Genomic DNA, 13,948 nt, shown 5'->3' with positions numbered 1-13,948 from the left:
TCCAAAATTACCATACAGAAGTTGATGGAAGTATACATTTAAAAATTTCAAAGACTACTAAAAACTGTCTTTACAGGTGGATTGGGTGATTATTTAGGTCTTAATTTGTGGTTTTGTTTTCTTGAGTTTGACAATGCAAGTGCTGGATTTTCATAGTAGAAGTTAATTTAATTGCTGTCCTTGTTATAGCCAACATATTTGTCAAAGGATCTGTCAGTTTTGCACTGAAGTTTTGAGTGAAGGCTTGCTGGATGAAGAACATTAAAATCAGTGGAAAGCCTAGTTTAAATGCAACGGGTAAAAATTCTAGAATTGCTTATGTTTCTTCAGGTTCATGATTGCATTTTTTCTGTGTGTTTCTAGAAGTATCATTTCGATACTGATCTTGCCTTTAAATACTCATATTAACTAGCATTTTAAATTAAAGTAATAAGTAAATGTGAAGAGACATAAACTGTAGTGCATCTGAGAAAGAAAGATGAAAAAGAAAGAAACGGATCAAGCAGTTTCAGAGATTAGATGGTCACCAAGAGAAAAATGAAAAAGTTAAAGCTTCCCTCTGCACTTTAGTAAATGAAGTACTATTAATCTTATCAACACTTTTGTATATGGTCAGCCCTGTAAAAGGGTTTGAAATGTAATGGAAAAAAACGCTGGAAGTTGGAAGAATGTCTGAGTATAATATGCATTCACATGAAAAACACCTGGCTGTTTGTGCCCAAGAGAGTGCTGCCGCCTGCGTGATGACGGGGTTAAAGTCTCATCAGTGCAGACTTGAGCTGAGCAGAGTCTGCCTCCTCCTCACCTCTCCACACCGTGCTGGATGTTTCCTGTTTTCTGTACTCTGCAGTCTTGCTTAACTGTCTCAAAGTCCAGCTTGTTCATCCCTATCTAATCAGAGGTATTGTTTATTAAGTGGTTTGTTTTCCCTGTTCACCTACAGCCCTCACCCCCAAGGCAGAGAGCCTGGCCTTTAGCCCCACTGAAAGAAATCACCTGTGTTTCTGACTCCACAGCTGTGCCTGCAGACACGTGCATCTGGCAGGGCATGGAGGGTGCTGGGCAGAACAGACTCAGGCCCACAAGGAGCACTCAGGGGACTGCACAGCCAGGGTTTGCTTGCTCTTCGTTCTTTGCGCCTTAAAGCTGGGCTGCAACATACACCATGACTTGGACTGGAAAACAGACAAGCACATAACATTACTGTTATCAAAATCCAAATCTTTGTAATAATTTCAATAGCGGGGATAGCAGACAAGGACACAACTTCAAATCTGGCTGCCAGTGGCAACATTTCTGGGCTATGCAAAACAGCTGTAACAGGACATGAAGATAAATGCAGTAATGACACTGGTCTCTGTGCCTTTCTGTTGACATTTTGGTTTGAAAAAAGCAAGTAGGCAAACAACCGGCTGCTATAATGGGAGACACCTAAGTGTTTATTACCTGTTTATCTAAGCAGCATGTAGTTCCCCCCAAAAAGCACACTTTGGTGCTGCATGTTAACGTTGGCATACAATTTGCAAAATACGAACTACAACAGATGTCTGAAGTGGTCCAGTTTTCGGAAAAGACCATTGTAGATGTGGTTTCTGCACTGCTGGAGGAACACCTGACACCATGGCAGAAATTGAAAGAGAAAGCAGGCACTGAAGAATGCATAGCTGGCCAGAGGCTTACTAACAGGGCAAGAAAATGTAACACTGTATTTCTTCATCGACATTTAAAAATAACCTGTGATTACACAGCTGGGCATGTGGCATTCACAGCTTGCCACGCAGAACAGTCTTGGAAATGGACATTAGTGCTGCTCTTCGTCTATAGGTGCACGAGTAAACTGGCTGATGGGGTGGATTCTCTCAAAGAATGAGACGTCAGGACAGATAGTTTGTGGAAACGAAGTTACTCTAGCAACAGAGACACATGCAGTGAAGAAGCACAGACCATTTAGTACCTAATTCTATATATGCATTTTTGGCAGATGTATGTTTTACTGGGGATTATTCAGAACCATATGTTGGGCTTTGCCATCTGCTGAATCTGGATATGATGTCTATAAAGCTGGTGTGGAAATACACAAAAAGAAACTCTAACTTCGGGGGAGAAACTGCCAGTGCCTTTGTAACTACAACTGTCTCCCACAGAAAATCACTCTTTTAGTCTGTGAAATATATAGCTTTTTTATACAAAAGTATACTAAGATTAAATTCAAGCCCTTAGAGCCTGATTTTATGTCAGGTCCCTATGAAAATGCCTTAGTGCTTGACTGGAGAAGGACCTGAGCAACCTGGTCTGATAAGACCTGCCTGAGTAGGGAACAGGACCAGGGACCTTCAGAGGTCCTTTTCAACCTGAATTGTTGTAGGATGCAAATATTACATCCACGCAGATGTATGCAGATGCGCACAGGTGTATCTTTCTTAGTCAAATACAGTTATGGAAGAGATGGATCTGCCAGTCAAGAAAACAGGCGCATTAAAAAAGAAGAGACAACAGAGCTTTAATAAAAAGGTTGTTTATTTGGTAGAAAGTTTGCTTGTATATCTTCAGGGAAAAAGTAATTCACCCTGCACCCAGCCAAACTGCTGCTGAAATACCCAGTCTGGCGATTCACAGCTCTGCACAACAGAGAGGAAGGCTTTTTCCTTCTCTTCAAATGCAGTGGCTTCTCACTCAGACATTGCCACCTACTGCAGTAATAAAATCCTCTCGGGCTTCTAATCTAATCTAATTGAGGCCTATCAATTTACGCTTTGTGTTCTGCCAGAATCATGCTTATGCTGGACATGCCTTGGAAACAAAGGTAGTTTTTGTTTGAGTAACTTCCCCTGAATTGTCTTGGACAATAACACCTTGAGTCCTGCTGTCTGGCCCATCAAGAAAGAATCCTCTTGTGCAAACAGTAGTGGCTCCATTGAAGAATGGGCTCCAAACTATTGGGAATGAACCGACACCCAAGAAAATCCATATTGTTTGTTTCAACAATAGTCACTAAATTGGTTTTAATGTGAATAAAACCAAACTCTTAAGGCCACGTTTCAAGGAGTTAATGTTAGGCCTTCCATTTATGTAGCCTGAAATACGGTAACTCAGCTCCGCTCCCCAACAGAAAGGAGAGGGAAAAGCTTTGTGTGTTCGAAACTGTTTTTTTAGCCTGAACTGTGGAACAAAATCGAACAGGATTAAGAACTCACAGTAATCACCCATTTTCTGTTCCAAGGGCAAAGTACACTTCTCCAACCTGTCATTTCTAATAAAACACGTGGCACGGAAAACAGAAACAAAAATCAATCTACTTGTGAAATTTCAGGGGCGGCAGAAGGAATGCTTGCCTGAGATGGCACATTGGCATGGTCGGCTGGGAGCCAAGTACCTAAGTAACCCAGAAATAGCCTCCAGGCTCAGTAGAAGCACCATCTCTGTTGTAAAGGTGGATTGGGCACTTAAAGAATTTATTCCAGAAAGACCTGAGGAATTTATTAACCTGCTCCTAGCACAAAGGAGTTCTTGTCTCAGTGGGTTTATCTGAAAATCTCTCACCGGCAGGTTCAAGTTGTGGGACCTCTGCATGTTGTTTGGTCTACTAGCCAACTTCTCTCATTTCTTCTGCCCTGAAAATTGTCTTCTAGTTTAGAAGGGATGCCTCAAACTCATGTTCTTAATTTTCAGCTATGAAGCTCAGTGAAATTATTGACCTCCCCTGGACTTCCAGGATGACAAATAAAGTACTACTGGGCAAAGAAAATAACTTTGAGACAAATTGATAAATAATTTCCCACATCAAAACACTTCTTAACTGTGTATAGCTAGTTAGTTTCTTTTCTAAGGTTTCCTTCTTTCTTTTCCTCCCTTGTTTTTCCTTTCCCTGTCTCACTTGTTGTAGCTTGCTATGAGATTTGCTCTGCAAGAATGACTATGGATGGACCCTCATGAAAAGAAAAGGGCACTGTCCTGGATTTTTACAGTACAATGACTGAAAAAGCGTGAAGAGAAAGCACACCGCACCAAAACACACGCAGCTGAAGATGCATAAACGAATGAGCTGTATTTCCTCACACGCGCAGGCACTTCGTGGAATAAATACAAACCGGCACTCAAATCCGGCCATCTTAACCGCATCATAGTAAAGCCTGAGAATAGGTTTCCCACCTGCCACTGTGTGACCACTCTGGTATCTTTGGGGTTTTCAGCAGCTGGGAATAAATCGTGGTTCTGCCTGTGCAATTGTTCCTGTGTCCTCTGACAGGAGAGGTGCTTTGCCTTTGGAATGACATGGAATCCACAAATGAGTTTTCACTCACATCCAATTTCCCAAGGTGTTGGAAAAGTATCTCAGCTGATCACTAAGAGAGCAAAGCACTGATCTTGTGTTGTGAAGCCATTTCTGATCGGCTAACTTGCCTTATGCATTTGTGTTGTGTAACTGATCCCCATGATGTGCTGACAGCTGAAGGTTTGCAACTTTCTTTGGTTTCACTTCTCAGGAGTTTTATGTCTTTCACATTTACAACTGGACTTTTTAAGAGCTTAAGGCATAGATCAACTGGAAGACACGGGGGGAAAGAAAATTCTAAGTAGAGCTCTTCCTGCACCAAAACAAAAAAAACCCAAACAAACCCCACTGACCAAAACTCAACAAAAATATTGTACCTGGTTCATTTCAAAGCTAGGAATATGGTTTCAAAAACAGTTCAACCAGACTCCACATGTAAGTGAATTTGATTCAAAACCCACTAAAGTCAAGGTAGGCGTTTCACTACACAAACATTTTGGTGCGAGTTATGAGTCTGCATAAGATCTCTGCCATCTGCATGGTTTTATATTTAACTGTGCCCACAGCTGTGGTACAAAGTACCTATCCCAAACACCTAAAACCAGAGCACATTAAGTTAACGGACCAGTATTGGAGTGGCCCCTCGATGTATTGCTATGGTTGCTTGTTTTTATGAACAGCCAGCTTTGTTTCCTACGAGTATTTTGCTTGCTGCCAGGAGCAGTGAATGAACCCCTTAGGCTGAGCTGTGAATTACAGCTCCAAACCGAAACAAGGATCCTGCTCGACAGCAGCACCTCATCTAACCTTTCCTTTGCCTCTGTGCTGATAGGAAGTCAAGGTAAATTCATGTTGAATGTCCAATGAGCAGCTGGTAAGGCCTCTTTTAACAACCTGGATCCGCTACAGCTAGTGAAGATACCAACCAACACAGCAGTCATGTTTATAATGTCTATAACGCTGTTTATAATGTCTATAACGCAGCAATGAAAATGTGCCTCACCAGTGCCTGTTCTTAGATTTCTCTGTCCCCACCTTCAGAGATGACTTTTAACAAAGCAGTGGAGGCTTTGTTTTTGGCTCTGTTCCACAAAAAAGGAGTAGGAAGGGTGGAGGTGCAGATAGGATTTGTTGGGAGAGACAGCAACAATTAGAGGCTTAGTGAAATCTGAGGAATCTAGGTGAAATTTGTGGGAAAGTTCACATCAATTACTGCTGCTTTTGAAAGGTATGCTTAAAACCACAGCTTTGAAACAGAGAGAGGTCAGACATCAGACCTTAGTAAGGGTGGGAAAATAAGGGCTTTTCCCCCTCACTAGCTTAAATTTGAAACATTCACTTTGTCCAACATTTCTGTTGCCATGAGATGAGGATTTCTGTAACCAATGTAAAGGAGAGCAGGCAGTATAGCTGTTTATATTGGTGTGAGAGCTCTTCCCTAAGAATGACTATGGAGAGTCGACAACACACAACCCTCAGCTGGAATCCTCCACTCTCCTCCCACATGGTGCATGGTGATTAGTTCCAAATATATATTAAATAGGGTCTGCATGTACACAAGTTTATTTTTTAATAAAATGTTGTTTTAAAGAGAGTTATTCTTTTTGCACCTGGAGGCACCAGACGCCCAGTGTGAGCAGCACAACATCTGAGTTTGCACACTGTCTCTCTGCCCAGCGGCAAGTTCTCTGGGCTTTCTGTCTGGAAAGGCATGAGCAGATCACAGCAGTTTCGGGTTATCGTTTAGCCGAAGGCTGGAATACATTCCCACGTGCCGGACCAGGTTGGGTTCCACCACGTAGGCGTTCTCCCTCTTCGCATGCAGCAGCGAGTAGAGGGCAATATCCTTAGCAAAACCCTGGCGGCACTGCAGCCCCTTCAGGTAACCTAAGGCACGGCGGGCAGAAGGAGCGGAGAAGAGCATGGCAGGCGTGCAGCACTCGGTGACTGGCACGATGTTATACAGCGTGGGGGCCAGCCGGCGCAGCTCCAGCATGTAATGCCGTCCCACCAGCTCTGACAGGGCCATGCTGTACAAAGCAAAGAACAAGACAACGGGCCAAGTGAGGCTGGGGCGCCCAGTTGCCCAGGAGTACACCCAGTTCAGCACGGGCCCCAGGAACATGCCTAGACCCAGCCACTCGAGGATCCTCATGGGTTCGGGGTTGAAGTAGCGCTGAAGCCTCTCGGGATGGTAGAGCTTGAAGTAGAGTGCGTCTCTGAGGTATGGTTTGGAGAACCGGGCCAACAGGAGGTGTTGCAAGACAGCGAATATCTCCTCCTCCGGCACAGCATCATCTTCCACTATGAGGATGTACTCTGGGTTGTATGCCAACAGCGACTGCTCGAGGCAGAAGACATAGTCCTGCTTCTCCTTCTCAAACTGGTTCACTCTGGGGTCAGGGCTCTCCCCAGTTTTGTCACGACTGACCATAGGAAAGAAGCTGCTCAGCAGCTTGACATCCTGATGGCTTCTGGGGTCTGACTCCACATTACAGAGGAGGATGCGGTGGCTCCGGCAACGTGCACCACATTTCTGGAGGAGGCGGTGGAAGCGGGAGGCCACTTGCAAGACATAGTGGAAATCATTCCGCCTCTGCACAGTGATAATGGTGACCAGCAGCAAGGGCTGGAAGGCATCACTGCCAGAGGCCTCGGAGGTGTTTGGTACCTGCAGCTTCTCGAAGTAATGGAGGGCAGCTTGGCCCTCCTGCTGGTTCTGCTCCAGGAACTCCTGGCTCATGGGGTTCAGGTGCCAGCGCCGCAAATAGAAGTAAGAGTGGAGGAGCCGGTGGCAAATCAAAGGGGCGAGCACGCCAAATGTCACCACAGTCAGTGTGAGGAGATGGATAAAAGGACTGGACCAACGGCAACACCTCCCGTAGAGCTGCCAGGCTTGGTGTAACATGGCTACTGCAGGGGGGCACGCCTGCTCTGCTCATGCCCTCATTCCTTCACTTCCAATGCATCCTCCCCGGATTGCAAGGTATCGCTGGGGCATTGGCTGCCAAACCTGCACAGTTTGTCCAAGCCTGGAGAGGAAGAAAAAAGACAGTTAATGAAATAGGAACTGTCAGAGCTGGAAGACTGCGATTTGAGCAAACGGAGAGGTGAGGGCTAGTCACGGAGTAAGCCAAAATAAAAGGCTCCAGAGGGGTCCTTCGTGGTAGGGGCATCACAGAATTGTCGTGGGAGGTTGAGGGAAGATCAGCCAAAGTTAATTTCCAGCAAAGCGCCCCTAAGGCCTTTTCACCATGTCGCAGCTCTGATCTGACTTAGCTAGATAGGACTTTGTGATGTTTGTTACCGTGCTTGAAATGCATAACAAACAGGCAATGTGGATGTAGGGTGTGTGGAAATCTGTTTCTGTTAGAGGCAGAGAACTTAGTTTCCACTTTATGGTCACAATGACACAGTAAGACTTGAGTCAGAGCCAAGAACCAAAGCCAGATCTTTTGTATCTTAGCCTAGCACATATCTGAGAAACTTTTACCTCTGTGGAATGACACGTGCTTCCCTTCTGTTGCTCACACACTTCCAAATGGGTGCTTTTCCACTTTACTCCCCAGAGTGTGAAGCCAGATAACGAAGATACCAATTTACTTCACTAAAGCCATGTGTATGCTGTGTAACGTGTGCGTGTCTCTCGGATGTCTCCTGCTCTCTAGACCCTGTGAAATACAGTCACAGCAAAGTTAACAAGTTGCAGTTAGCCATTGACTCATATTTGTTAATTATAAGTTTGTAATTTAAAATTATATGCCTTTAATTTAAAACTGAAACATTTATAATTTTTTTGTATACACACACACTCTTAAAGCAAACATCCACCTTCACAAAAATTAGATTTTGCCATATTTGGCTTTTCTATTCTGCTTCTCTGGTCTGCCATGAACACCTGACAGCCTGGTTGTTAGGAGCTTACACAAAGTCAGGGAAATCAGGCTGTTCAGATGAATTCTCTTGTGCCAGAAACTTCCCTTTTTAATCTGCTGTTTGACTTTCTCTTATACTTTCCATTCCCTCTCCTTATGAACTGAGTTATTCATGCTCCCCCAGCTGACCGACCGTGGAGAATTTCAGTGGACAATTTCTCCCATTTTTAACATTCTGCCTTCACCAAGTTCTGATCATCAAATAGTGCTCCCAGAACAAAATGTTACCCTTTTTCCTTCTCTGCACTGTCATCTGAAGCAGCTTAAGCAATGATGTGTGGATGGAAAGAAATTAGGACTGTGGCGTTTCTTCTCTGTCTCGGAAGAATGGACCATGTAGAACAAATGACTTGGAGGACACTGAGAAGGGTCTAATACTGGGACTACTTCAAAACTGCCTTTATTACCATAGTCACAGATTTGCTGTATTTACCATTAAGAGAATCGCTTCCTGTTGGCGTATAGGGATCTGACAGTCTTCTGTGAACGGCCTTTTACTAAGACTCATGGAAAATATGCAACAGTTATCCAAAACATTTGTCAAGAGACCAAGCACTTGATGCTGTGAGATCTCAAACCATACTTGGAAAGACTGTGGCATCAGTGCTATCTCACAATTCACGAAAACACAAGGCTTCAAAGATTTAGTGTAATTAGAGATAACAGATTTACACACGGATGCATGAGAATCTGCAGTGTCTTCCCATATATCTCTTTTCATTTTCTTTCTGATTACAGAGTCCTGTTTCACAGACACTGCATTGTATTGCATTAGTGGACCTTGCAAAGGCTTTAAAGGTGATGGCTGCATTTCAGCTGCGAGATCTGATCCATGATGATTCAGGACATGAAGACCTGAAACCCACCAGATGCACAGACCTGGCATTTAAATGCATTTATTCATCCAAAATCCAGAGCTTTCCCTTTTATAATTTTCTGCTAATCAGTCAGGAACATTAAGGGAACACACAAATGCAGAATCATATTCTGCAACTCACACTGGCACACTTTTGAGCTTCCTCTTGATGCGAGGAGCATTGTTAGCACTGTTGCTGAGCCAGCCTCCAAACTTGAAAGTGAGAAAAGGAGACAAAGAAAAGCTACAAGGTAGTTTAGTTCTCCGGGAGTAAAGCAACTTTTGTCTCCCAACTATGCTGGAGATCTGAGCTACAAAAACTGAGCCCACAGTGAGCTCTGTAGCTCTCGGGGTAGACACTGAAGGATTACTAACCCCCACTCAAGCAAGAGGCCTCTCCCTCATACCACCTTCTACTAAAAAGGGAGAAACCGTGTCGTCCCTGCATCTCCAGAACATCTGTCTGCTGGCCAGCTGAGCTCTGTGGGCTGCAGCCTCACGAGGTGAGTCACAGGGAGGCTCACCCGAGGTCTTGCTCTTCTGCAGCCCGTCTTGTTAAGGGTCAGGCTCACCCGCATCTCCAGAAGGTTCTCCCCAGGTCCCTGCAGGTGGACTCCCTTTGAGCCTCCTGCCCGCCAGTCAGTTGTCCACGGGCCCTGACTGCTGGGAAGGTTGTGCTGGGACCCCATCTACTGGTGTCCCAGCTCCTGGCACTCGGCAGGGTGGGTAAGCTGGCAGAGGTGAGCACCACCCTCCCCGGAGGGACCTCCTTGCTTCATACACGGAACCAGCTAACTCTGAAGAAGCACACAGGACTGGAAAGCAGCCATGCAGGTCACAGCGTCATGTTCACAACAGCTTCTGAAGTACCCTGGCTTCACATCATCAGCGACACAACTCAAGACCTTAGCACTCTTACTCTGGTTTGGCAACTCAGAACACCTCACGGAAAACAACCGTCAAGCAGGCACTCCTGCTTCTCTGCAGATCTCCCTCTGCTGCCTGGGCTGTCAGCAGTCACGCTCTCGGAAACGCTCTTTATCAGTTTATTTGCAGAGGAAAAGGCTGCTTTCAGTGGGTAGTGGAACAACCACAGAGGCTAACAATGGTCAGGAGCTTATTAAAGTCAGTCAAATACTCACGTTCATACCAACATTAAGCTGAAGGATCTAGAAAAGAGGGGAGACGCTGACCTCCTCCCCGCTGCTTGGCTGTAACACTGGGAACCCGAGACATCCAAATCTAGACAGAAATTTCTTGCTTCTGCAGAGGTGAAGTTTGATCGTCTCTGCAGGACTTGACGCCAGAGTTTTTGGTCAGGCTGTTTTCTGCTCACTCGGATGGTTCTGACTTTACAGAAGCTATTCAGTTTTCAGAAGCTGTTGGTACTGTCTCTTTCAGTTTTTTCCCTTTTTCGGGGAAACAGAAAGCTTACTTGTTCTTCTTTACATATTTAAGTGGCATTTCTGACAGGAAAAAGAAAAGTTTGATAAGAAAAGCAAGAATCAGAATTGGATTTTATAGTGCTTTAAAAACAACCCTATATGAATAGTATATAGTAACTTCAACTATATGAATAGTATATAGTAACTACTTTGCAGCTAGTAACTACTTTGCAACCATGCAAATGCTTGCAGTGGAGGACACTTTTATATATGTCCTACGTAGAACTGAGCCATTGCTTAAACACATTTAGAAGCTATGGTGATATAAAGCTATATATTCGGCTTGTTTCTTTACTTAGATCCTCATGATGAAGACTCCTTCCAGAAACGCCTGGTTCACCTGGTTCCAAATCTACATTCCCATGTTCATTAGTCCCCTAATTACTTGTCTGAATTACACTATTCAGGAAAAAGTTACCTCTGCACACACTGAGGAAGAGTAGAAAAATGAGTAATGTCCTGTTTGGAGTGCAGAATAGTGTCTGTTGTGCTAGTGCTTTAAAAGGGAAAGCTGGTTTTCTGTCTGCTCCAAACTGCTCTCCACAGAGGTATCCCTACGGGCAGGCATTCCCGGAACACATCTTCGTACCTGTTTCAAAGCTGTAGAATTTTAGGAGGCTCCTGGATAACTGATGTAGGAGAGGGCATCTCTGTCTTCCACTGCCTGCTCCGTGAGACAAGGCCGTAAGCATTCCTTTATGATTACAACATTAAATGTTTCCTTTTTGCTGAACTACACGCCTCTTCAGTGTCAATGGGAAAAGCCACTCCTTTCCTAACACAAAAACAGCTGAAGTCAGGTGGTCAGAAGCCATAGAGTCATCTCTGTGGAAACAAAAGTAGGCTCTCAGAAAACATCATGGGAAGGCCAGCTGCTACAGTCCCCACCTCAGCCACAATGGTGGTAGTGGTAACAGTATTCACATCAGTTGTAGTTTTGACTTGTGTGTTGATCCTATAGCGGCATCCCAAGTTGCAACCTGTGTGCAAAAAACCACTTCTACGCCCCAACCTAACATTGTCCGGACAAGCTGCAACCTGAGCACCAAGCTCCTCTACTAATTAAACCCTCTGGCAGAGACAAAAGCTTTGCCTTGGCTGTGATATTATTAGTGCACCAGCAAACAGTCCTGCCTGAATCTGAGGCAACTGATGCAAGCTTCACGAAGTCATAAAGAGACACATAGATCTGCTTCTGTTTCATACATGCAAGCTGACGGCTGACTTTTGGGTACAGATACCTTCAGCTTCTGAAACCTGAGGTCCCTACCATGAGCTGATCCCTAGTGCTGGACCAGACGGCCAGCTTTTCTCAGCTGCAATTCCTCTGATTTTCTGACAGCTTTTAGTAGGTCAGGTGCCAGACAGTATTTCTGCGATGTGTTCAGGATTGCCTTGAAAACAGCGGTGTCCAGCAGAGCCAAGCATTCACGGGTCTGACCATTACACCTGGATGCCAAACTGGGAGTTGGGCTCCCTAGAAAATACAAACCATCCCGGCAAGAGCTGTGCTTCTAAAAACATTCAGCAGAATCTTAACAGTAGGAGCTCAGCCGCCGTTCTTTGGTTGTATTTTACTAACAGGTACCAAATATATCTCTTACCTCTTTAAGCACTGCTTACAGCAGTTGTCATTATGTTGTTTCTAGACAATGCATGTCAAATAAGCCAGGCTGTTTCATTTAACTTTCACTAAAATGCTTCCTGCTATGGCAAAGACCAGGGCTGCTGGTGATCACAGAATCACAGAATCATAGAATGGTTTGGGTTGGAAGGGACCTTAAAGATCATCTGGTTCCAACCCCCCTGCCATGAGCAGGGCCATCTTCCACCAGACCAGGTTGCTCAGAGCTCCATCCAACCCAGCCTTGAACACTGCCACGGAAGGGGCAGCCACAGCTTCTCTGGGCAACCTGTGCCAGGGCCTCACTACCCTCATAGTGAAAAATTTCTTCCTAATACCTAATCTAAATCTGCCCTCTTGTGGTTTAGAGCCATTCCCCCTTGTCCTATCACTACACTCCCTTGTGAAAAGTCCCTCTCCATCCTTTCTGCAGGCCCCTTCAGGTACTGGAAGGCTGCTCTAAGGTCACCCCGGAGCCTTCTCTTGTCCAGGCTGAACAGCCCCAACTCCCTCAGCCTGTCCTCCTAGGACAGGTACTCCAGCCCTCAGATCATCTTCATGGCCCTCCTCTGGACCCACTCCAACACATCCATGTTCTTCTTATGCTGGGGGCTCCAGACCTGGACACAGGACTCCAGGTGGGGTCTTACGAGAGCGGAGCAAAGGGGCATAATCACCTCACTCGACCTGCTGGCCATGCTTCTCTTGATGCAGCCCAGGATATGGTTGGCTTTCTGGGCTGCAAGCACACATTGCCAGCTCATGTTGAGCTTCTCATCCACCAAATGGTGCACTTGATCTCTCAGTTCTCTTAGAACTTTACTTTTTGCTTCTTCTAAAGGCATAACACTGCACAGGCTAACAGGTTAATGATAGCTTCAAGTGTAAGAGAAGTGGCTAGGGAGGTGGAGAGGGCTTGGACTTGGCCCTTTGCAGGACTTATGCGGTGTAAGAGGTAGAAATCAATGGCACAGACGTCTATTTTGCTCTGCCATTCCTCAGAGCCTGTCAATGAACACAAAAACTTCTTCTGTCCATGGAGATGGAATTTAAGCACTATTAGGAAAGTGAAAATGTACAGATACACAGGAACTAACCCTGTCCAGTTCAGAAACCCCAGAAATTTTAGAATTGCATCTTGAATGTAAATTTACTGGTAGACTGGCCTACTTTTCTCATTTAACTGTAGTTACCTTTTACAGGTTGTTCATAAATCCCTAGAAATCCGGGGACCACAGTTTGAAAACTACTGAACTAACAGGCAAGGTACATGGATGTGGCAGCTGAAAGGTAACTTTCTCCATTTCCCTTGCACTAAGAAGGTAAAACTATGCCACCAGTGGAAGGTTATGAACCGAATGTGTATTAATTACAGTTATTTCCCCAACTTCTGTCTTACTTCTCATGTATATCAATTTTCCTCTGCCACATAAATCTGAAGGGAGCCCATTCTCAACACCTGCTGACTTTCATCTGGCTGCCTCCCTGCTATGCAATGTCACGGGAAGCAACCTTCTTCCCTGCAGCCATCAAGCAGTAAGGTCGCTATGCAGATCGAGCGGGAGTGGAAAGCTGCCTGGAGAAGAGGGTTCTGCAAGTTAAAAGCTTAACACAGAGACTTAAGGAGTTTTGTGAGGAGCTGTCTTTTAGAAGATGACATCAAAGGCTTATGTGGCTTTAAAATTCGTTATGCAATCTGCATCTGTCTGAATTTAATTTTAATTTGTGAGAGAGGTAAAAAAAGTATTAAGTTGTTAGAGAATTTATCTGTATAAAAATTGCTGCATATTTTCAGTGATCTGCTGGAGCGCTCTA

The 13,948-nt window shown here is 44.8% G+C and overlaps 1 protein-coding gene across 6 annotated transcripts in view; it reads right to left on the bottom strand.

Annotated features, from left to right (window-relative positions):
* Positions 1-2,536: 2,536 nt before the first annotated feature.
* The window catches only part of PGAP4 (post-GPI attachment to proteins GalNAc transferase 4), a 32,558-nt gene continuing 21,146 nt past the window's right edge, over positions 2,537-13,948 (bottom strand). For 3 of the 6 annotated variants that reach the window (XM_075446932.1, XM_075446931.1, XM_075446930.1), the window contains 4 exons: positions 11,099-11,334; positions 10,207-10,530; positions 7,767-7,944; positions 2,537-7,305 (listed from right to left, as the gene is read on the bottom strand). In XM_075446932.1, coding sequence (XP_075303047.1) covers positions 5,994-7,181 — 1,188 coding nt within the window. In that variant the 5' untranslated portion in view covers positions 7,182-7,305; positions 7,767-7,944; positions 10,207-10,530; positions 11,099-11,334 and the 3' untranslated portion in view covers positions 2,537-5,993. The remainder of the gene's footprint in view (positions 7,306-7,766; positions 7,945-10,206; positions 10,531-11,098; positions 11,335-13,948) is intronic. The other 3 variants (XM_075446934.1, XM_075446936.1, XM_075446933.1) reach the window with 3 other exon arrangements.

Source organism: Opisthocomus hoazin, chromosome Z, assembly GCF_030867145.1.
Source record: "Opisthocomus hoazin isolate bOpiHoa1 chromosome Z, bOpiHoa1.hap1, whole genome shotgun sequence".
In the NCBI taxonomy this organism is placed as follows: domain Eukaryota; kingdom Metazoa; phylum Chordata; class Aves; order Opisthocomiformes; family Opisthocomidae; genus Opisthocomus; species Opisthocomus hoazin.
This window is presented reverse-complemented; position numbering and strand designations above follow the sequence as displayed.